At 38.0% G+C, this 23,395-nt stretch overlaps 1 protein-coding gene across 1 annotated transcript in view; it reads right to left on the minus strand.

The window, feature by feature from the left end:
- Positions 1 to 23,395, minus strand: part of dnah7 (dynein, axonemal, heavy chain 7) — a 74,104-nt gene that overhangs the window by 3,305 nt on the left and 47,404 nt on the right. Inside the window, exons 41-64 of the mRNA XM_084122800.1 lie at positions 22,516 to 23,388; positions 21,737 to 21,966; positions 21,289 to 21,619; positions 18,506 to 18,852; positions 17,935 to 18,115; positions 16,171 to 16,356; positions 14,690 to 14,853; positions 13,895 to 14,049; positions 12,877 to 13,067; positions 10,726 to 10,859; positions 10,160 to 10,495; positions 9,220 to 9,346; positions 8,431 to 8,625; positions 8,220 to 8,312; positions 7,555 to 7,731; positions 7,236 to 7,397; positions 6,814 to 7,014; positions 6,496 to 6,657; positions 5,380 to 5,565; positions 4,086 to 4,223; positions 3,734 to 3,964; positions 2,187 to 2,339; positions 1,140 to 1,317; positions 69 to 172 (exon numbers count right to left, since the gene is read on the minus strand). Coding sequence (XP_083978926.1) covers positions 69 to 172; positions 1,140 to 1,317; positions 2,187 to 2,339; positions 3,734 to 3,964; positions 4,086 to 4,223; positions 5,380 to 5,565; positions 6,496 to 6,657; positions 6,814 to 7,014; positions 7,236 to 7,397; positions 7,555 to 7,731; positions 8,220 to 8,312; positions 8,431 to 8,625; positions 9,220 to 9,346; positions 10,160 to 10,495; positions 10,726 to 10,859; positions 12,877 to 13,067; positions 13,895 to 14,049; positions 14,690 to 14,853; positions 16,171 to 16,356; positions 17,935 to 18,115; positions 18,506 to 18,852; positions 21,289 to 21,619; positions 21,737 to 21,966; positions 22,516 to 23,388 — 5,235 coding nt within the window. The remainder of the gene's footprint in view (positions 1 to 68; positions 173 to 1,139; positions 1,318 to 2,186; positions 2,340 to 3,733; positions 3,965 to 4,085; positions 4,224 to 5,379; positions 5,566 to 6,495; positions 6,658 to 6,813; positions 7,015 to 7,235; positions 7,398 to 7,554; positions 7,732 to 8,219; positions 8,313 to 8,430; positions 8,626 to 9,219; positions 9,347 to 10,159; positions 10,496 to 10,725; positions 10,860 to 12,876; positions 13,068 to 13,894; positions 14,050 to 14,689; positions 14,854 to 16,170; positions 16,357 to 17,934; positions 18,116 to 18,505; positions 18,853 to 21,288; positions 21,620 to 21,736; positions 21,967 to 22,515; positions 23,389 to 23,395) is intronic.

Consider the following 23,395-nt stretch of genomic DNA (forward strand, 5'->3'; position numbering starts at 1 on the left):
ACATCAGAGGATATGCATGATATCAACAGCCTTATTTGAATGAGATTAGACATTTTACAGTCTCTCACCACAGGCATGGCGTCATGCAGTATTTTGGGGAAAGACTCTGCCAAGCGTTTTGTTCTCCGATCCCAGCGGGCACCATCTAAGAAAAGGCCACGGATGTAAACACCTGACAGAAGCACAAATACAAAAAGTACAGAGGATTAATAATTATTAGAAAAAGTATGGGTACTGCATGAGAAGTCACAGTATCTAGCCCAAAATAGATCATGAGATCCACATTTAAAAGTACCAAGTCGACTTTTTTTCAGCTGGTATATCAGGCTGCTGTCATTTCAAGACCTGACGCATGGATCCATTATACTGTTACACAGGCGTTTTCTTTCTCAACAGTTTACATTCATTTAAAACATAACCGACTGTGTATATGTGAATACCTGCCAAGACTGGCATTGTTACATTATTTTATGTGTATTTGACTGTTTAAGTGCAATAAGCAGCGAAAAAGAACTCAATTTAGTACTGAGAGGCAGCTTTATGTGCATGCACTTTGTGTGTGAGCACAACATTTGCGTGAATGAGTAAAATTGTGCACAATACGCGCAATTCCACGGCGAAAATCAAGCCCTGAGCTCATAAAGATTTAAAACATGCAGACATGCAGAAATATAAGTATAATTTTTGCATTGAAAATGTAAGAATATTCAGTTAAAATTCCTTGAAATAATGAAGTACTTTACACCCTTGCACACACATGCACGCTAACTAAAAACTCTCCCCATTTTATACACTGACTGATTGAACTATAAAAAATGTAGGTAAAGTAGGTACAACAAAGTATCTGTTGAAGTCAAACGCACACATAACCAGCCTCATGCAGTGTGTGATGGCCTCAGAGAGATGGGTTTCCTCTGGAGAGATGCTCATCATGTACTGATGAAAGAGCAGCAGGGGTCTGATGTCAGAGCAATGTAATGTTGACTCTGATTGATGGCACTCAGCCACAGTGAGGGGTTAATGAAACTGTGCGTCTCTCTTTCCTTTTGTCACTTGTAACTCATTTCCCTTTCATATATTTTACATTTCATGCTTGTCAATACTCTTTTGCTTTCCTTCTCTCTCTTTATCTTTCTCACCATCCTCTGGGGGGTTTTTGTATTCCTTGTCCTCCATGACTTCAAAGTCGAAGCTGAGCAGGTCAATGGGGACGGTGTATTTTCGGGCGAAATTCTGCTGGCTTCCAGTGAGGAAGGCCTGAGTGAAAAAGAAGCCGGAAATCCAGAACACTGCAGGTGTGCCGTCCATGTACCAGCACTGTGTGGATGATACAGATGATACTATTATTAAACACCAAAATCAATAAATCACAAACAAAATCAACTGATTATAAAGGCATAACTTGAAGGCTAAAAGGAGTCTTTGGAATGTAACAGACTCAAAGTATTTTTTTCCTTTTATTGAATGGAAGGGCACTTGTATAATGTATTTACAATACAGTCTTTTGCAGAAGCACTTTTGTAATCTGAGCTCACTGAATGAGACAGCGAGTCAGTTGCATTTCATGTGATTTTCCCGTGGCTCACAATGCACACTAGAATCCTTTCTGCTTCATCTGCTGTATGAATGTGCACTTGAGTATCCCAAGGTAAGTAAATACTTGAATTGATCACTAGAAATTCTTATGATGTACAGAACTGTGGTTATCGAATCCAAATATGTAACGCACAGTATTACTGAAAGTAAGAAAGGAAAGTTTTTTTCTCTCATACACTCCCATTCAAAAGTTTGAGGAAATCATTCTAATATGCTGATTTGGGGCACAAGAAACATTTCTTATTACTATCAACATTGAAAACAGTTGTGTTGCTTAATATTTTTGTGGAAATGATTTTTAGGATTCTTTGATGAATAGAAAGTTCAAAAGAACAACATTTATTTGAAAGATATTTTTTGTAAAATTATAAATGCCTTCAACTTTTGATCAATTTAATGCATCCTTGTGCAATAAAAGTATTTGTTTCTTAAAAAAAAATTAAAAAAAATCACAGTAGTGTGATTGTAGTCTTTGATACTTAGTTTGACTAAGCAAATACTGTGAACATACCATTTCCATGTCAAATAAAGTGTGATGGGCTGTGGTGGAATGAAAAGTACTGTATATGCTTCATCACTGAAGAGTTTACCTGTAAAAACTTGAGTCTTTCAAGAAAGTCGCTGATGTAGCTTCCCAGTGGTTTGAGGCTGGGATACGACGACTTCATCCACATGGCAGGGATGCGGCCCTTCAGAATGCTGCTCACTACTTCCTCAAGTTCAGCAGACATAACCACCAGTCCCTTTGTCAAGATGCACACATGCATTCAATCATTGCTTTGTCTTTCCATCCTGATTGTTTTATGTATAACTGTCAAAACTGCATGGAAATTGCCATCACATGTCACCTGTGTTAATTCCTCATGGGGGTCATATTTATAGTATATTGACATTTTCTATTCTAAGGAAAAATTATGTTGTCGTTTTCTTTCTAAGGGCTGGTTTCAAACTTTTTTTTGCATTTGATGTTGTATAGAGATAAATGATCATGAATGATAATGAAAGGATAAAGGAGAGGTTCCTCAGAGCAGAAATCAAACTGTAGTCAGAAGAGATAAAGGGATTATTTTAGGGTTAGATTATAGGATAAGGGTTCACAATGTGTAAATGAAAGCCAGGGTTGTGATCAGATCTCAGCATATGCATCCCTCTCACCCTGCGGGGTGGTAATGCTAACTGGGATCAGAGCTGTCAGTCAAACTAAAGGACAAGGAGGCTCAGCTGGAGTGAACAGCATTAGGACATGCCCTGGGGTACGATGAATTTTCCTTGTATCTTTCAGCAGGGAGTGAATGTTCAAATACAATTTTTTTAGTTTGCATTGCTTCTATATAAAGGTTTTGCAGAAAAATGAGCATAATTCAAACTAAAAAATATATTTAAATTTATAATAAACTTATTGAATCTAAGGAACAATGCAAACAGAAGCATTATACTCTATTAGAGTAATCATTTTAAATGGAACTTTCTAAATAAATAAAAAATAAAATATAAATAAATAACATTTTTGCATTTTATAATTTATAAATGTATTATCTCATTGAGATCTCATGTGATTATTTTATATTAATCTCAAGCATAGCATTAGTTCTGGCAGGTGATTGTTAATTTATGTTGTCACATTAAATTATTATCAAGAACATTAATGATATCTACAATACATTTATGTTGGTTCTGTTCTGGGCGAACTCCCTGCCCATCCATGCAGCCTAGTATGGATAAGAGCAGGGAGATCAGTAAACAGAACAGAACCAACATAAATCTATTGCAGATATTAATAATCCTATATCATTTCTATCACCCCTCAACAATCATTTACATTGTGAATAAATGTATTTAGACAATAATGGATACTTTGTGCATTAGCGTGACATGAAATGCCATCATATACTCCTGAAAGCTAAATGAACGTTGCTAACTGGACCATGCTATGAGCAAATGGAGAGAAATCATCCTCAAACTAACAGCTGAGCTTGTCAGAAGCCTCACATGGGAGTATTCTATGGTTGACAACAATGCTTCCATTAGACTGCAAATTCCCACTGGAGCTCAATTTGTGCTGATTTCAGAATAAGAACCTGAAAACATGATCGGTTGAAGTGCTAAACCTTCACAGAGGTTTTGCTAATGTTCTGACCTTGATGGCCTTCTGGATGTTGACACATGAATCCCGGATGGTCTTGAGGAGTTTATTGAATCGTCCCATCTCCTGCACCAGCACTGTGTTCATGCTTTGATTGTAGCTGGTAGGGTACTTGCGCATGGAAGCATCTATATCAAAATCCTGAGGAAGTTTATTAAGAATGTCTGCAGCCACCTCGTACACCATGTCATCAGTAGATGTAGCACTGCCACCTGAAGAACGAGACTGTGAGGGCAAAATCAAGCAAAAATAACCGTTACAAAAATCACTCAGGTCATTGATAGTACTACTAAGAGCTACTTTATACTAGCTTGTTTGCACCAATAATCAAAATGTGTTTGCGCACCTGAGTGAGAAGAATGCTATCAAACAGCAGCTGTGTTTCCACTTGGTCCTTAGTAATATCAGCATTGGCATTCATGCCAAAGATTTCAGGTGAGGGATTTAGAGGAAGTGTCTTGGTGTACTCGATGTAGCTGTTATACTGAAAAGGAAACAATCAGCTTTTTAATGCAACACTAAATCCAGGATGGTGATGCTAAATAATGGCATGCACTTAAAACAGGCTACCCTTGAGATTGCTGACATTTATAATAATGGCTATGCAAATGACATTCATGAATAAAAGATTTCGAGAGAAAATGCCAAATAAAATTGGGCATAGATTATACATGTGCTCACAAATAAATCAGACATCACCACTGGCAGCAACCCGCTGTGTTTAGTTATTGAACTTACAGCTCATAATCCCTTTTTCAGAAATTTCATACCGATGCATCTACTAAAGACTTATGTTTTTTTGTTTGTTTACTAAGTCAATTATGTCTGTAGTCATTTTAAACAGTCGTATAATATGGGAAGGTTTCTGACCCACTGAGCTCACTAACACCTTGACTGAGCTTGTACAAAGAAAAGAATTGTTGTTTTCTCTTATAATTGCTTTCTCTTAGGCTTTGTTTTGAATGAGAAACCTCGGCCTGCAGAGGTGCATATGGTCTTCCTTTGAAAGAAATATGATCAAGGAAGGAAAAGGATGCCATTCAGTTTTTAGTTGTTATTAAAAACAAGAACGAAGATGCAAATAACAAATAGTACAAAAAATACAATATAAGAAACAAACAAATGAAACTAACAGTGCTTTACTTTTTACTTTTTTTAACAGAAGCATTTAAGTAATTTAAGTAATGTAATAATCAAATGTAAAAATAATTAGACCACTGCATGGTCTTTAGTGCATTAATTACAAATAAACTGATTATTATTAAAGCTACAGTGAGTGAGTGATTTCCTCTTCTCTTTAGTTGCTTGATTAACATTAATGACAGACAGCAGCAGGTTTATTATATTATATATATATTAAAATATTTAATTAGATTTTTTTTTAAATGGATTCTTTTGTTTTTATGCATCGATGCAGAATCGTTCACATCAGCATAGCGATGCATCGAAAAAACGATTATATTCCACAGTTCTAATTACTGTTTTTAATGATCAAATAAATGCAGCCTTTGATGAGCATAAGAGACTTTAAATCTTACCAACCAACATACTTTAGAATGGTGGTATATATGACAGACTGAATATGTTGTTCATCAGTTTTTTCATTTAACTTTCTTTGGCATTTTGTCATTGTGTCTTACATCTCCTTCAGGTGGTGAGTAATACAGGCCACTGGGGTCAAACTTGTAATCGGCATCGTCAATGATCTTGGGGGTGTAGAATATGGAAACTATTGTGCGCAGGGTCCTGCGATCCCAGTCGTCTGTGACCCGACCTCCGTAGTTACACTCTCCTGTCATGTAGCAAAGAGCATCAAAGGGGATCTCCTAGTAAGGACACAGAGAGAAATCACCATATTAGCAAGACTAAACTTAATAAGATGACCTATACATAACATGGTGGATGAAAATTGTCAGGGGATGGTAATCAGATGAGAATGATGAGTTTAATTAATACGTTTAATTATGTGAAGCATTTTAAGGGAGCAGATGACAAATCCATTTCCATGATGAATCGTTTTTGCAGCTCAGCTTCAATAAACTCTCTTTTTGGACTGAGGTGAAGCTATTTTATCTCAAAAGATCAAGGAAAGTTTGATTTCTCATGATTATGACTTACCTTTTTTATCATATGAGCTATTTATTTTCATTTTGAATAGTGTGGCTACATGTGTGAACGCTACTTTGACCATGACTCTAACAAAGACGTTTAAGGTGAGGGCTGTGTCCCAATTTTTCACCCTATTGTTCAGGTTGCTTTAAAAAAGACACACAAAAAAAAAACAGACAGCAACCTCCTCATCTGTTTTAAAAGCAGGGCCGCTCAACAAAGACTTTTTTTTTTTAATTGGAGATGCATGTCAGGTTGGTGGGTTCGATATAACGATCTTCAGGGGGGATATGAAAAGATGGACAGAGGAGTGGCAGGATTGTGACATTTCCTGTTGAAATTTCCCTTGCTAATGCAGTGGGTGGCACTCTGTAGCACTGGAGAAATGTCAGAGCATTGAGGGAAGCTCTTGATCAGTTGGTGCAGTCTGCTTGTTTTGAAAGGAGGAAGGGAAGTATGAGGAGTGCTTCTCTGAAGTTGGGAAAATGTCAAGAACGTTCTTTTTTTAGGAGTGGTTTAAGGGGCATGCTGGAAAGCATGAAAAGGAAGTCGGTGATGAGGAGAGTCTGTGTGTGTGTGTGTTGTAAGAACAGTGAAAGAACATTTGTTTGTATGTGAATATAAAGAAAAGACACGTGTGATCTCACCTCATACTGGTCCAAGAACATGTGTAACTGCTGGACAGAGATCCGCAGATCTGTCTCGTTAAACTCATAGGGGATGTTCCAGCCAAGAGGACCAAATTTCCTCCTCTCTTGGGCCAGGGCATGGAAGAAGCACAAGCTAAACAGCAGCTTCTTAAAGACAGCCTAAAAAACACACATAAAAGGCCTCTTTTTACATTTATTTGAAACAATTAATTGGTAGTTTGATTATGAAGGACTCCAAAAATAAACATTACAACCATCAAAAGATATGCGTCACGTTGAGAGCGCTTCAAAAACCTTGAATTTCCTGTGACCTACCGGCTTTGAGCTGCTGTCAAAGAACTCAGGGTCAGATATAGGGTCCATGTAGAAAGAACGGATGATGTTGGAGCGCAGACCCTTGGGAGCCTCATTGGTCATTTTGACTCCATTTTGCAGTACAGCCACAGGAAAGTTGGGAGAGGGGTAACTGGTCAGCCACAAGCGGAAGTCTGGGTGAACGGTATCTGGATTCAGCTCCTGTCAGAAATTCAAAGTGATGCTTCAGAGTGTTTCCACTGCACATTGTTTTATCTTGTACACACGCATTCATTGGACGTGCAATGCATGCATTTAAATGATAAAGAGTATTTTACATTGAAAATAATAGTCTACATAAAGTAGCAAATGTGGGTGTGAAAATAATAATATTAAAAGCTACTGTTCCATCATGTTTGGATCATCAAATATTTATGTACTACCTCACAAACACGCTCAAGGGTGGACATCCAAGAGGTGGCCAGGTGGCAGTTCTGTAAAACCACCCAGGTTCCCTCCTTCACACCAGTCTCAATCATGCTCATGGCGATGGGGCCCTGACCCTGTCCCAGAGACAGGGAGGTCAGTCTGTTACCTGTGAAACCCTGAACAACAAGCCAAACACAGTGTTAATAATAAAAGAACATCACCCATCACAAACCAAAACAGCATTCCAGACGTTAAAAAAAAATCATCTTTCTACTAATACAGAATAATTCAATCTGAAAATGATGGCGATTAAAAGCCTATAACTGTTTGTACCTGCTCTTCGCCAAACTTGAGCAGTGCTGCCATGGGGTCTGATCCTGGGGACAGGATAAAGATGAGCGGAGCGCAGCAGTGACTGTCCGCAAAAGCTGTGGCTAAATTAAAGGGTGGCACCTCAATAAACTGCTGCCCCAAGTTCTCTGACACAAACTCTTGAACCATGGGAACAATCTGAGATGGGTAGACACAAGAAAAGAAGTCCAAATGTGAGGTTTTTACTCCACATACATAAGATTTTTTGATGTGTTTTTTAAAGGAGCCTCTCATGCTCACCAAGGCTGCATTTATTTGATTAAAAAAATACAGTAAAATATTGTGAAATAATACAACTGACTGTTATATTCAGCAACCATTACTTCAGTATTTCAGTGTCACATGATCCTGCATAAATCATTCTAATATGCTGATTTGGTGCTCAAAACATTTCTTAATATTATCAATGTTGAAAACATTTGTGGTGCTGATATATTTGTAATCTTCTTTAATGAATAGGAAGTTCAAAAGAGCAACATTTATTTGAAATAGAAATCTTTTGTAACATTAAAATTGTCTTTACTTTGACTTTTGATCAATTTGATGCATCCTTACTGAATAAAAGTATACATTTTCGTACAATCCAATCCGAGGTATATTAATAAACGCAGTAAAAAGAGCCTTACCTTGTCTGGCCGTAAGCATCTTATGACCAACATCCTTTGGAAATGTCCTAGTTTCTCCTGCCACTCTGAAGGGAATGCAGCGTGATGGGGGTCCTGCAGAACACAAACACAGACCATAAAATAAAAAATCTGGTGTTCCTTTCATACTTCCCCTGTCCATTTCATACCACTGAGCAGGAAAGAAATGGTGTGTGCTTAATCTCAATGGCACCTTGCTATCGTAAACCTCTTTCCAGCCATCCCGGAGTCGAGCCAGGTCTTTCCGCAGGCCTTTAAAACGCTCCATCTCATCCAATCGACAGATCTCATCCCAGGATGTTTTAGGCAACCAGGTGCAGGGGTTCGAATGAGGGTTATCCAGACCCACACCACCTGTCAGGAGAAAACGCCATTCATTGTCATCCACCTGAAAGAGAAGGGAACAGAAGGTGGTAGGGGAAAGTTGTCCATGCATTACCTCATTCAGTTACATCTGCAATGAAAATTCTCCTTCACTGAGTTTAGACACAATTTGTTTTTCAGCAGCTGTGCTTCATTAAACATCCAACTCAAAAGAACAGAGCTACATCGAATGAGTCTTAAAGTCACTGACAGAAAAGCAGCAGTATATGAAAATAAATGTACTGGTGCATCAGCCCCACACCACATGATTCAGGAGCTGACAAAACTACTGACAGTACAATAAATGGATGATAGACAGTTGAAACTTGAGTAACAGCTCAGGCATGGAGAGCCAGTGCAACAAACATGGATCATAAATCAATTAAACTTCGATTAAATCGGTTAAACTAGTGTTTATGTGGACGAATGTTGCAGGACCATTTAAACAGTCATGATATAAACATCGTCAGACTGATGCATGCAAGTCATTAACCTTAAGATGACTTGTGTGAGAGTAACCTCTTCATTCTTACTATTATTTATCAGATTAAGCACTGTCTTTCCCAAGTTTATTGATTCAATAAATCACAGCTGTGTGCAAGTGGAGGCAGTTACTCACAAGCTTGTTGTGTTTGAGCAGATTGACATTGAGGCAGAAGGAGAAGAGGAGTTTGTCCTTCTCAAACAGAGAGCGACATACGTTGACGTAAAGCGAGTACGTAAAATGGTCCTTCAGAATTTGGAGTCTAAATACACAGAGAAAGCATTGTGGCAGAAATCAGAAATTGGCAGAAATGTAGAGAAAAAAAAAAAAGTGTATGAGTGATGTGATGTACATTAAACATAAATAAAACTTTAAAATGTTACTAGACCACACTTGTTTTTAGGACTACATTTAGTTATATTTGTATGTTTGCTATAAAAGTTTTCTTCTCGTTTTCATCATTGGAATTTATCAATATCCTTATAGCTTTATTGGAATTGGCAATGTGTTCTTTTAACCAGAGGATTCTTTCTGCCCTGGACTGAAGTGTCATAATATTCTCACAGCTCTCAGATATCAAACTCACATCAGAACGCCATACTGGCCAAGTAAGACAGTGCTGACGCTATACAGTCATACAGGGAAACAATGTCTTCATATTCTTTTGTTTAAGAAACCTCCCCACACTACACGTCCATATTACAACAGAATCCATGTCAGAGATAGTCTCTCAGGAAACTGTGGTGCCTTTAAAAGGAGTTTTCAATTAAAAATGAATGTTCTGTCATAATTTTTGTCATTCCAAAACCTGTATGACTTTCTTTCTTCTGTGGAACATACTTTCACTGAATGGACAAAAAACAAACCAAAATGACACAGAGGTCTGGAAAGACATGAGGGTAAGTAAATAATTATATAACTTGAACTGTCCTATTAAGTATCTACATGTGCTAGATATTCAAAGTGTCTTATAGCTGCAACTTTGACTTTTCAAAGCATGCCATAATTAAGATGAAACACATTAAATTACTGTAATAGACATGCTTTAAAAATAACATCGGAAGGGACATAGCACCTTTGTTCAAGAAGGTCACTTTTTGTAGAATTATCAATGGACATGATGAAGAGGTTGATGAACCAGGTTAGAGAGTACTGATACATGGGCTCGATGTTGGCCAGGTCAGCGATGGAAAAAAACAAAATTGCAGAGTGGATGGCGATGGGGGTGTAGCCCAAGCGTGTCTGATCAATCTTCTGCTCAGTAACCTCAGCAATAGCCTGTTTCTCAGAGATCTTATTGGCCAGAACCTTAGAAGATGAGAGGATCTGAACAGCAGACTCATCTTCCAAAATGTTCCCCTCGGAGGCAGAGAGCACTTCTAGGATTTTATCCTCTATTTCTTTCAGCTGTCTACAAAGAAAAGAGAGAGAAAGTATATGGATAAAAACACAAATGTACAATACCTGTTTGGTTTGTTTTTGACATGACTACACTGAGAGAGCATGTTGCTCTTTGCCCTCACTTCATAAGGAGATCATTATTTACCCAAGGATTCAACTTGTCATGCTTTTAGACACAATATTTGAAGTAAGGAACCCATAGGACTAAACTGTCAGGTTAATTGTGTTTCTGGGTGATACCTCTTGTTCTCAGCGCCCTGTACGATGAGCGCTTGTTTCTCCTCTTCAAGGTCAGGTCTCTCTCTGGCCACCACAATGCCCAGCAGCTGGTCTTGCATCCCCTCTGGGGTGATCATGAAGTTCAGCAGGGTCACCTGAACAAAACAGGAGATAAACACTGACAGTGCTGGGGGCAGCTGTTCTTAGAATCCTATTTTTAATGAGAGCAGACGCTTGTGTTTATTTTTTACAAGAGCCTCAAATGGCCACAGATTCACTTTATGGATTTGGTGTAACCGATCACAAAACTAACTTTTCTAGAAAATTATATCCTCCAAGGTTTTGTGACTAAATTGAAATGATATCTCAGACTCATTAAGGAGTCTAGGTGGTTGTTAAGAGGGTATGTTTTTAAGTTCAAAAAGTTGTTCAAGTATGCAGACTAGCCTGACACATCAAAACTGACTCAACCAATGAGTTTAGGGCAGATGATTGTTCAGAATATTGTTTGCAAATCCTTTAGGTGGCCCTAGTGGCACAGAAATGACACACCAACCATTTTTACCAAAATTACACCAACCAAAATTAAATTAAATTTAATTTTAAACAATGGTCATGAAGACTGTCTGTAACACTTTAAGACAAAGTTTAACAGTATTCTATGTACACAGTATGTTTTCTATGTGCATGTTTATGGTTTTATGGCAGAAGAGGTAGAATAAGTTATGTTCCAAAAACATAACTAGATGTTTGTTATAAGTCTCATGAAAAAAAAACAACTCTCAACTGGCCAATGATTTAATTATTAATCAGTTTCCGGTTGCTGTTTAACCTAAGAAGATTTTATGTAGAAGACAGCAAGGTTCACAGCTCCTTTGAATGAGACTAACAACCATGTTATTAAAACACTTCTCAGGGGAGAAAGATTCACTAAATACAATTTTAAAATATCTTAATTTTTAACTTTGATGCTTTCAAAGACTGTACACTTAATGACACTGACACAGTTCCCATCACAGACCAAAACATCAGAGTGTTTCAAAACCATTCAGAAACAAAAGATTAATTCAAGGACAAGAGAAGTCATTTAATGTATATTAAAATCAGCGTACACTACCGTTCAAAAGTTTGGGGTTAGGAAGATTTATTTTTGAAAGGAATTAATACTTTTAGTCATAAAGAATGAAATAAATTGATTAAGACATTTATAATGATATTTATAAATGCCATTTGTAATGTCAAAAGATTCCCATTTCAAATAAATGCTGTTATTTCTATACATTAAAGAATCCTAAAAAATGTATAAATGTATATATATCCACAAAAACTATTAAGAGGCACAACTGTTTTCAACAGTGATGATAATATTAATAATAATAATAATAATAATAATAATAGTAATATTAGGACATGTTTTGAGCACCAAAGCAGCAGAGTGGTGCAGGGATGACATCAAAACCCAGAAGACTAATTTGCCACTGGTTCCCTCAAAATTTTCCTATGGGGTTTTATAATTTTTTTGTTTTGTTTTGTTTTAATTTATGAGTGAAATAAGGTCTGTGGTAAACATAACTTGATACTTTGCTCTACAACGTGAACTGTGCACACTTTCACAGCCCAACTGTTCTTATCTAGTCACTTATTTCAAACATATGTTTATTAAAATAAAATTCAAGTTTTTGATATGGGTGTGTGTAATTTATGTTGTAGAGCAAAACGTTCAAGTATCGTCAAGTTATGTTTACCACAGACCTTGTTTTACTCATGAATATAAAAATCCTATTATAAAACCCCATAGGAAAATCATGAGGGAACGAGTGAAGTGGCGAATTAGACTTCTGGGTTTTGACGTCATCCCTGCACCACTCTATTAGAATGCTTTCTGAAGTATCATGTGACACTAAAGCCTGGAGTAATGGCTGCTAAAAATTCAGCTTTGCCATCACAGGAATAAAATATATTAAAATAAAACACTGTTATTTTAATTTGTAATAATAATAATAATAATTCACAATATTCCATGATCAAATGATCAAATAAATGCTGCCTTAGTGAGCATAAGAGACAGTCTTTAGATGACAAGGTTTACACAACCTTGTTTAGAAGCAGACATTAGTTTGTGTGTATGCCTGTGCCCATTCGTGTGTGACTTCACATGTAAAGAAGACTCACCTTGACTGAGATCTCAGGTAGATAATGTGGGTTTCGTAGCTTTGTTGTTATGTAAAACCGGAAATCTGGAGCATATTCAATAGTGGAGTCACCCAGCCGGATGCAGACACTGCCACCCTGTTTAAAAGTCTGTTTCAGCAGCAGGGGCTCAAGTATGGGGTCCAGTTCTTCCCCAACATTCTCCAGCAATACTACAACACACCATGGATGAATGATTACAGTTAAGCTAAAACCAAACAAAAGCTGCAGAGGCATTTATTTGATCTACTCACAAGAAAAATAGGTAGAAGTGGGAATCGAAGGAATGCAACAGGAAAAGAAAGAAAGAAAATAAATTAATAAATAAACTCAATGCAAATTCCAGAGGTGAACGGTAACAAAAAAACAATCCACACAAGACAGCTAAGCACCGGCCTGCCTACACAGCTGCCTTTCATCCCAGAGTAACACCGATGAGGAGGAGCTGAGGATGGAAGACAGAGGCACCTAAGGCAAGATTACTTGGCTCATTTGCGTATCTCGTGTTGCGGTTTGGGTCCACCCCTGGGTCTCCTTTGCATTCAAGATTGTAAAATTAGCTGGAATTTGTGCTTTCAGGCTTTATGCGTTATGTACAAGACACAACTATGCTGCTCCAGGGGAAGAGAGAGAATGAGTACATTTATCAACAGGTAACATGCACTGGTTTGGATCTAACTGTGATGTGTGCTTGTTTTTCATGGTGGAGGGGGACCCCTGGGGAGAAATACTGGTATTGCACCTGTGAGAACAGTTTATTTTATTATTTGTTTTGTTGTTGTTTATATATTTGATTTTTGCATTTGATTCATTTGATAAGACCAAAATGAATACTCTTAAATTTGATTGTTCCCTTGGCAAAAAAGAAAGGAAAAAAAAGAAATAATTGATAATGACCTTGATAATGACCTGTCCGAGCAGTGATATGAGTATTAAATTAAGCTTTAAATTCATTTTCAGAATTCTGTTGTCCTCGTGTTTAAAAGCTGTCACCTCTTACCTGGAGTGCCAAACTGGATGCAGTTTTCTAGTGTGCGCACAAAGTCGCCATCACTGAGCTTGATGACATGGAGACTGTTGGATTTCTCCATGTTCTTCAGCCACTTGTTGGCCTGGCCCTGAGGATCAATCATCAGTGGCCACCTCCTGGCATTACTGCAGAGAACAAACATCTCACTAATACTCAACAAACAAGAGTTTCCTGTCCATGACAAATCATCTCCATCTTATCCAAAATTGACAGTTTTCTAATAACTTCCAGGTCACATATTTAAGAATATTATCACAAAATGTTTTTTTTTAAAAAAACTGCTTTTGTTGTATTATTCCTCAACTTAAGAACAAGTCATTCAAAGATCACTTCTACTGTTAAATAGTAGTATTTACCATGTGTCTAAAAGTTGTATTTTCAGTATTGATCCGTTACAGCAATACAGTACATCTATGCACATTTTTGTCCAAACTGTGGTATTGCTACAGAATGCAAATCTATATCTCCAGCACATCTAGTATGTACTATCTTTCATTTTTAATTAAATACGTGCAATCCAGTGTGAAGTGTGAAATAGATTAAATATGTTTACAGTGACTGACTAGTGAGAATAGTGAGAATTTTGTTGTTGCACTTCATCAAAGCTGCATTTATATGCTGCTGGAAGGAATCTCATAAAATATGAAAATGGTTTGGTTTCCTAAACCTGAAACTTCCTAAAATAAGTCTGATTTCATATCGAATACAAATGGCACTCTAAAATGGTCAAATTTAAAGTAACATATATTGGCAAAAAAAACTCACGAGATGATGATTCCGTTGTCAACGGAGAAGCTGTCTGAAGGGAGGCCAGCAATGGTCCAGCTACGGATTTTCACTGGCTCACCCAAGGAGTTCATCAGTGACATGTTCTTGGAGCAAGGAATTCCTCTTGTCTTACATGTGTCAATCCACTCCTCTGTAGCTCGCTGTAGAGATCAGACACAGAAACACACACATGGTTCAAGAAAGACAACACGATCACAGCTGCTTTAGACAGTTTAATCCAGAAACATCCACTGACGAGTGGTTAGTCTACTGATACATGTAAGAAGTTTAAAATCCTATTTGAAAACACAGATCCATAGATTCAACCTTATCTGTTAGTTTCAGCTTAATAATAGTACTGTGGACTGTACTATTATCACTTCTATATCTTTGTTTTCAGTTTAAATCCAATAAAGACATAGTGCACACAAAGGTAATAAGCTGTGTGTCATGTACCTGCACGAAAGCTTATATAAAAAACCCTCTGTTGGGAGAAAAGATATTGCTTTCACAGAGGGGGAAATATTAAAGTTAAACTACTCCCTGCTCCCCGAGTGCTATTTTAAACTCACCATAGCAATCCCGGGTATTGTACAAAGTGTTTTCACTGAATTCATTCATTTTTTATGGACTCTGCTCTGTTGTTAAAAGTAACCAGCTGACAAGGGCAAATGTGTAAAAATAATGACTATAGAAGGATATCAAAAACACTTTAATAACGTTCCACCTGAGACGCATAAACTGAACTGAAAATGAATATGAATTACACTCAAGTTATAGTGCATAGACTGAAAAGTAATGGAAAACTAAACGAGACAAATACATTTCAGCCAGACAAACCCTGTCCCAGATGTCTTTCAATGTTCAATAGACTCTCCTGCGCTGTAAAATATTGCTAGGATTTTACTTTGGACAATAAAACAATATATTAAAAATTTTACTATGAAATCAATGTTAGCTAGGTAATTTCTCACTAACAGTAAATTAAAATATTTTGTTAAATTGTGCAATCTTACAAATAAGGGAATAAAGGTGTGGTCACATTAGCAAAAATGTCTTCTGTCAATAGTGTATCGATGTACAGTATGAAGCACAGCTCACAGAGTCACTTTCAACTAAACAGCTTTCTGTTGATCAATGTGGCGAATCTGAATGACCAACTTGAACCTGTTGCAAAATCTGCGTGGGGAAATCTTTGGCCTTCACGTGAAATTTTAGATCGCATAAATTTAGTCTAAAATGACTGGATTTCCCCCATAAAAATTTGCACGACAATGGTAAATGTGACTGCATCTTAAATCCTTGTGCTTGAAGATTTTAATTATGTGTGCTTGCGTACTTATGGATGCATTTACATAGGTGATAAAAGTAATGGATTTTAGTTTATGTTGCTATTGATATTTTATTGATATGAACAGTGTGGGTTGATGAGCACTTGGATTAGCAAGAGAAATGGATTGTTTTATGTGTTGGCACACCTGTCTAAAACTGGAGGTAAAGGCACCCAGGTAGGCCACTATAGCAGCAGAGATGAGAATGTCTCCAGTGAGGTTGTTGTAGAGTTCGCCTAAGTCACAGGCAGTCTCACTCCAGCGGGTCTTCTCGCCCCCTAACCCACCAATGAGCTGCTCTGCACGCTCTAGCTTTTTACTGCACAACTCCACCTACAGAAAAAGAACAAAAGGAAAATAAGGAGGCTAAAAGGAAGCATAAGAGTGGGGAGATGTACAGACAGTTACACAGACATACACTACTGTTCAAAAGTTTGGGGTCAGATTTTTTTTTTTTAAAGAGATTAATAAGTTTTTTCAGCAGGGACACAGTTAACTGATCAAATGTGACTGACAGTAAATACATTTATAATGTTACAGAAGATTTCTATTTGAAATAAATGAGGTTATTTTGAACTTTCTATTCATCAAAGAATCCTGACAAAAAAGTCAAAATTTCCACAGAAATATCAAGCAGCACAACAGTTTTTAACAATATTATAACACACTTCTTCCCTGATATGTACCATAACAACTAAATTCCAGTTCTAAAGGCCAGTCACCATTTAAAAACAGGCAGAAAAAGGTGTTGGCATCAAAGATACAGCAGGCTAAATGTGGCTGTCACCTGTATTCAAAGAGAATCAGCTACTCGTACGTTTAGAAAAGGCAGATCAGATATGACTGCATTTATATAAAAAATTTGTGACCAGAAATGAATGTTTACTAAACAAACATCCTTCCAAATAAAGCATCTAATAGAATGTCTGATCCACTAGTGCAGGTCCTCTTTCATCATAACAGATAAATGGATCCTTGAAACCACAGTTTGGCACTAGAGAAACATCAATCTTTGTTTGAAATGACAGAGTGAGCTTGCACAGCTACTGCAGAGTGATAGAAGCTCAGCGCTAGGGCACGAAGCTGACAGCAATCCAAACATCTTACTCGCTTCCTGTGATGATACTTCACTAATTCTATGTGACATTGGTGCATCAGGCATCGTGGCACTTTATTGTCTTTGAGATGAATTCCTCCATAATTCCTGGTCTTTCCAAATCATATCCCAAAGTGAGAAAACAGTTTAAAAGAGGCCGTTCCAGTGGAGCTTCAGGTACAGCATAACAGGTTTTTCTCAGTGCATTCAAGTGCCTTGATTCTGGCCATGCTTGAGAGAGCATGGCATAAACAATTTCTACCCTCCAATAGGGAAAATAGACAACCTGAATTACAAACATGGAGAGAAGGGGGGGAAAAGAAGAAGGAACATGAAAGGAAGTGAAATAGGGCAGAAAACGGCAGCAGGGCCTTGGTGATGCTTGGTTTACCCAAACGCGCTAAACTGACAGGCAGTCTCCACAGACAAATGAGAACAGTGCATGTGCGTGTGTGTGCATGTGTGTGCCCCTGTGTGTTTTTGTGTGGGTTTAGAAACAAAGGCTTCACTCATACAACTTCAAAGTTCGAACATAAAAATGATCTGAAGGAAAGTAAACAAAGAAGAAAAGGAAAACATTCCCTCAACTCCTCTTGATGTAAAAACACAAACTAAATTCCTAAATAAACAAACTTCCTGCAAGGAGCGGACATTTTCAACAGGGTTGGGCTGCACTGGAGGAGAGGTTACAAAGAATGTCAGAAAAATAGTTGAACATTGTGTAATACACAACGGTTCAGGAACAGTAGCGAACCGTTTGTTGATTGTGAGAACCTTGCGTAGCCTCTTTTTTGTGACTACTGTCCTCTGCCTACCTGATTCTCAAGGTCAGCCTTTTTGTTCTTATTGGCTTCCAGGGTCTCCTGTAGTTTGGCCAGTTTGGCCTGGACCTCCTTCAAAGCAGCCTGTTTCTTTTGGAGGCTCTCCATGGCCACCTTAAGCTTCTCTTCTGCATGTTTCAACTTCTCTTTCTTTGGGGCCACAACCTTTGCTACTCTGTGAAAGGGAAAAGAAAGAAGTTTCTTGACAAAAAACATTTTTCACATTTTCTAAAATAAAAATGTATTGGAGACCCATATAAAATCCAGTTTATTGTTCATGTCTTGAATTGTGAATTAAGGTCTGGTCACATTTACAATTGTTTAGCGAATGTTTTGATGATGTAATTCAATTATTTCAATAGGAATCCTTGTGATCAGGAATTTTTTATAATATTTTGCAACATGTTTGTAGCTAATTCTCCGCATTGATGAACAGAAAGCTGCATTGTTTGAAAGTGACTTTTCACTATCATTCATCACTACACTATTGACAATAAACAATGGACATTTATTGCCTGCAAAATTTGGCTAATGTGACCACACCTTTAGTTTAGCTATAACTCACTTATCATAGGAGTCCATGGCACAAACCCATTTACAGAGCCCCTCTGCAGCAGCGGAGGCCGTGCGGATCTTCTCCGGAACAAAGTCTGGGTTGGTGATGTATTTGTTGCGGATGACGCTCATATAGTTGACTGGAATATTGTCTTTATTGTACTCGTGAAGGCTCTGGAGAAACTTCATATCTCCAAGCAGTTTCTTCGCTGGGCCCCAGAAGTCCTCCACCTTCTTGCCAGAGCCTGAGGGGTCTGGGACACGGTCTGGTTTTATGCCTTTCAGGATGCAGATGGCTTCCATCACCAACTTGACGCCAGCTGGGGGATTCTTCATGGCTTTAACCACAGTTATATCCTACAGAGGGTGGTACAGATTGATTAATTGAAAATCGATGGTATGCAACAGTTTAATTGAAAATCGATGGTATGCAACAGTTTAAAAAGTACATATTAAAGGAGTCATGACATGATGAGAAATCAAATTTGCCTTGATCTTTTGACATATAAGAGGTCTTTGTACTATCAAAACATCCTGCAAGTTTCATAAATTTAATCAAAAACAGCTTGTTCTGATATTGGGTGACTTGTGACGTCACACGGGCAAATACATTTGCATATGACTGCCTCCAGAGCAAGACATCGACGAATAGTTACACATCATTACACCATAGGCCCCGCCCAATGGCATTCAATCGCTTGACTTAACGTCTGGCATTTGCCTACACTGGAGGTGAGCGTTGCGTCAAAAGCAAATAGAACCCATTATAATCACTGATGTTGTGTACACTGGATACAGTATACAGATGAGTGTTCAGTTTCTGACATACTCCACGCACCTGAGTTTGTCAACAGGACAGAGCGTTTGCTTTGACGCGTCTAGTTTAAACAGCTCGTTTGCATTTCTGCACAGACTTTAGATGGATCCCAGCGTCGGAAACAAGTGGATGATTTATTTTTACGCTGTCCTGGATCTCGTTGAAGGATTATATGTTTGTTTGGAGCATTTTGTTTCATCAGCGAGGCACAGTGTAATGGAGAGTTCGAAAAGAAACTTGTTGAAAGATGAAGCAGCCAACAGTATTGAATCTGACAGCATCTGCATCACAACCCGTAAGTAAATTATTTCATAATGCATTATCCATATAAAACCAATATGATGGTTTTATATGGATAATGTTTTGGGCGATGATACTCATATAATGACTTTATATGTTATAATATTCAGGGAAAAAATCTCGTAATAATGAGAACCTTTCTCATAATAATGACCCTTTCAAATGACCCTTTGTGAAAAAATATATAATATTCAGGGAAAAAATCTCGTAATAATGAGAACCTTTCTCATAATAATGACCCTTTCAAATGACCCTTTGTGAAAAAAACCTACACCCAAATGTATTTAAAATACATTTATTTCATACAAAGAATACTACAAATCCGTTTATTGCTTGAGACTTACTGATATAAATATAATTAAACTTTATTTGGAGTACTTCTTTATTGCACAATGCACATTTCTTAATATTAAGCCTTAAAATGTGTTTAATATCACTATTAGAAAGGATAGTATAACTGTATAATATCAGTCTTTAAATGCAAGAAATGTAAAGTGTACATAAAGTTTACTTGCGCTCTATGCACGAACACTGCTGACGTATTTCCGGTAGAATCTCAGCCAGCGTCTTTACTTCCGCATAGCGCATTCTATAGCGAAGTGTACTAGCGGCAAAACTTTCATAAAATTAATTTTCCCAGAAACGGAGACAACGATTTTAGAAACCAATTCGCTAGTCGGATTTCACATGATATGAGAGAATACTCACCCTCAAAGTTGTCGATGTAGATCGAAATATATAATTTAAAGCCCTTCTCTTTCTTACTCTTAGGTGTGACAGCTAACTGCCTCACAATATTGTTAACATCATTCACGTTAACCGCTGGAAGTTCTTGTAAACAGCGAGTGTAATTTACCATTATCTCCACCGAATGCAAAAACGGCTTCTGACGCAGCACTGGATGTAACTGGGCGGGCTGAGACAAAACGCGGAAGCGATCGTGCATACAGCCTATAGTTCCACTTTAGCACAGTCAAATATACTTAAGTATAGCTTTAGTTGAACTTCAGCACTATTTACGGATAACTAAAGTGCATTAAGTACAAATTTAGCAGACTTTAAGTATACCAATTTAGTATACTAAAAGTACAATAACAGGGTATTTAAGTACATAAATATGTAAATGTATTTGTAGTATACTTAGCATAAAATAAATGTATTTCAAATACATTTTAGTACATTTATTTTTCACTAGGGACGAATTTTCTCGTAATAATGACTTAGTTTCTCATAATAATGAGAAACTTTCTCGTAATATTGAGAAACTTTCTCGTAATATTGAGAAACTTTCTCGTAATATTGAGAAAATTTCTCGTAATCATTACTTCTATGCATGCGCAAAGCAGCGGAGCAGAAGGGAGTCACATGTTAGCGACATCCGCTGGTCAAAGCCGTGTAAAATGCGAGAATACAGCAAGCATGGCACGTTCTGCAAAAGTCAACTATTTATTTGGCGCTTTATACAATACTGATAGTACAACTACAGCACACCTACATATCCAAGTCTGTTAAAGAACGCTTCATCTGGAAAGCTGGGTCAGTTCACACAGAATGTGCTTTTCCATTCCACTGCGCTACTTTTCCATAGTTTTTCTATGCAAACATGCGCTAGGCTAGAATGCAATTTGTATGCAACATAAAGTAAGAATAATTATTCAATTATAGTTTCCTCCAACCTGCTGTGTGAGTGTGTTCAAAGCAGCCAATGCGGATTCCAGAATGGGCACAGCAACCGCCAGATCGGCATCACATTCATCTTTAATAGCCTTGGCAGCCAACGCCTGCTCATTAGCTTCTGCTTCATCCACACGGACCACTTTCTCTGTCTTGGATACCTCCACAGACTCTCGCTCGATGACCACCATCATCTCTTCCACCTCTTTGCTGGCCACACGCAGCTGAGGCTGAAGGGCCTCCAGCTCTACCTGCATTGTGCACACCTGAGTGGCGGCCGATTCCAGCTTCTGGAGACCAACCTCATAACGACTCTTCAGCTTCATGACCTCACTGTAACAACAATGTGAATGAAATGTGAAAATGTGCCAAAATGTGACAACCTAATTATTAAAACCAGTCATCAGTCAATGATTCTAATGTAAAGCCTCTCAGACCAGAATGACTTACGATCTTTTGCGCTGGAGTAAGTGCTTAAACATAGATATGAGCTCCAAATAGGAAGTTGGTGTGACATAGTTGTAGCGTTGCAGCTCCGAAAGAAAACTTGCAGAGAGATTTATGGTGGATGTGTGGAAGCTCTTGCACATGCTAATACAGCCTTCACGAGTAGTGTCCGTCATTTCAATATCTTCCAGGAAACGAGACGCCACAGCCTGCAGTGCATCTGCTGGCCAGCTCTTTTGGAACATAAGGATTCATTACACTTTTATCTCATATCACAGATTTTATCTCATTTTTGATGAAGCTTGCACACATAATTAATTCTGTTACTTTCCTGTTTAAATCTGTTAAGCTGCTTTGAAACAATTTCAGTAGCACTTTATTTTACAGTCATGTTCCGGATATGTACAGATATGTACTTTTTATAGTAAATACAGTAACTGGGTAATAACTAGGTAATAATCCTGAACCTACCCCTAAATCTAACCTTAACCCATTTAGTTACCTTAGTAACTAAATACCCAGTACGATCTTAGGTAAGTAAGAAAGATATGGTAAGTACTTACAAGTGTACGTACTGTAAAAAAAAAAGTGCAACCACAATTTCTATTGTATAAAGTGCTATAAAAATAAAGGTGACTTTACATATTTAAATATATAATAAATAAATAAAATTACTCTTTTTAAAATATGAATATGTATAAAAATTTAAATATGTATAAAAACTAAAATAGTAAATCAATTACACTAAAATAACACTTTACATTCTTTACATTGACACCAACCTGAAACCAGTCAATAGTGCAGCAGTTAATGAGAGCCGGGAAACGTCTCAGGCGGCTTCTGAAGGTGTCACCAATAGGACTCATGGCCAGTACCACGTGCAACTGGCTGCGACAGCGCTCCAAAAACATGTTAAAAAGAGACAGTGGGCTGCCGTCCGTCTGCTTATCACGTTCACGCTGACGGTCCAAGACACGCATGCGCTCACAAATCTCCTGCTTCTCATCTACGGCAAAGAGATTGGGAACCTCACCAGTGTTTAACAAGTTACTCACATCCTCCAAAAATGACTCCAACTTAATCTGGGTGTCAGTGAAAAGGAAGACTCCATGAGTTTCCCCAGATGTCGATTTTTGCATGATGAGTTTGAGGTCATCACGCCACTCTGCAACCCCATAACTCTTCGAGATCTCCACCTGGAAGAGTTCGGCTTCAGCCATATGGGCGGCCAAGCGCGTCAACGACTGACGACCGCTCCCTCCGACTCCCACTAAGAGAGCATGACCACGGGGCTGTTTGAGAATTCGGGAGATGCGACAAACGTGTTCGATGGCGAATCGGAAAAGTACAAGATTCATGGGAGCCTTGCTTATATTGTTGTACTCTTCAAGATGGGTCTCCACCACCTGACGGAGCTTCTCGGGGTTACCCACCTCCCGGTAGTTGCGGTCCTCACCCTTGGGGTCGTGAAAATCGCAGAACATGAGGCTCCGAAGGTCATCTTCGGTTACAAGCCCATCTGCATCACTGTCCAAATGCTTGAAGAGCTGATGGAAATCTTCTTTCAGATGAGACTTAGAAACTTCCTGCAGGAAGCCCACCATCCATGCACAATCAGACGGATGAACTAAGCGGTCATAATACACCCTCAGAACCTGCATG

The sequence above is a fragment of the Abramis brama genome (genome assembly GCF_963993115.1).
Source record: "Abramis brama genome assembly, chromosome: 8".
Taxonomy (NCBI): Eukaryota; Metazoa; Chordata; class Actinopteri; order Cypriniformes; family Leuciscidae; genus Abramis; species Abramis brama.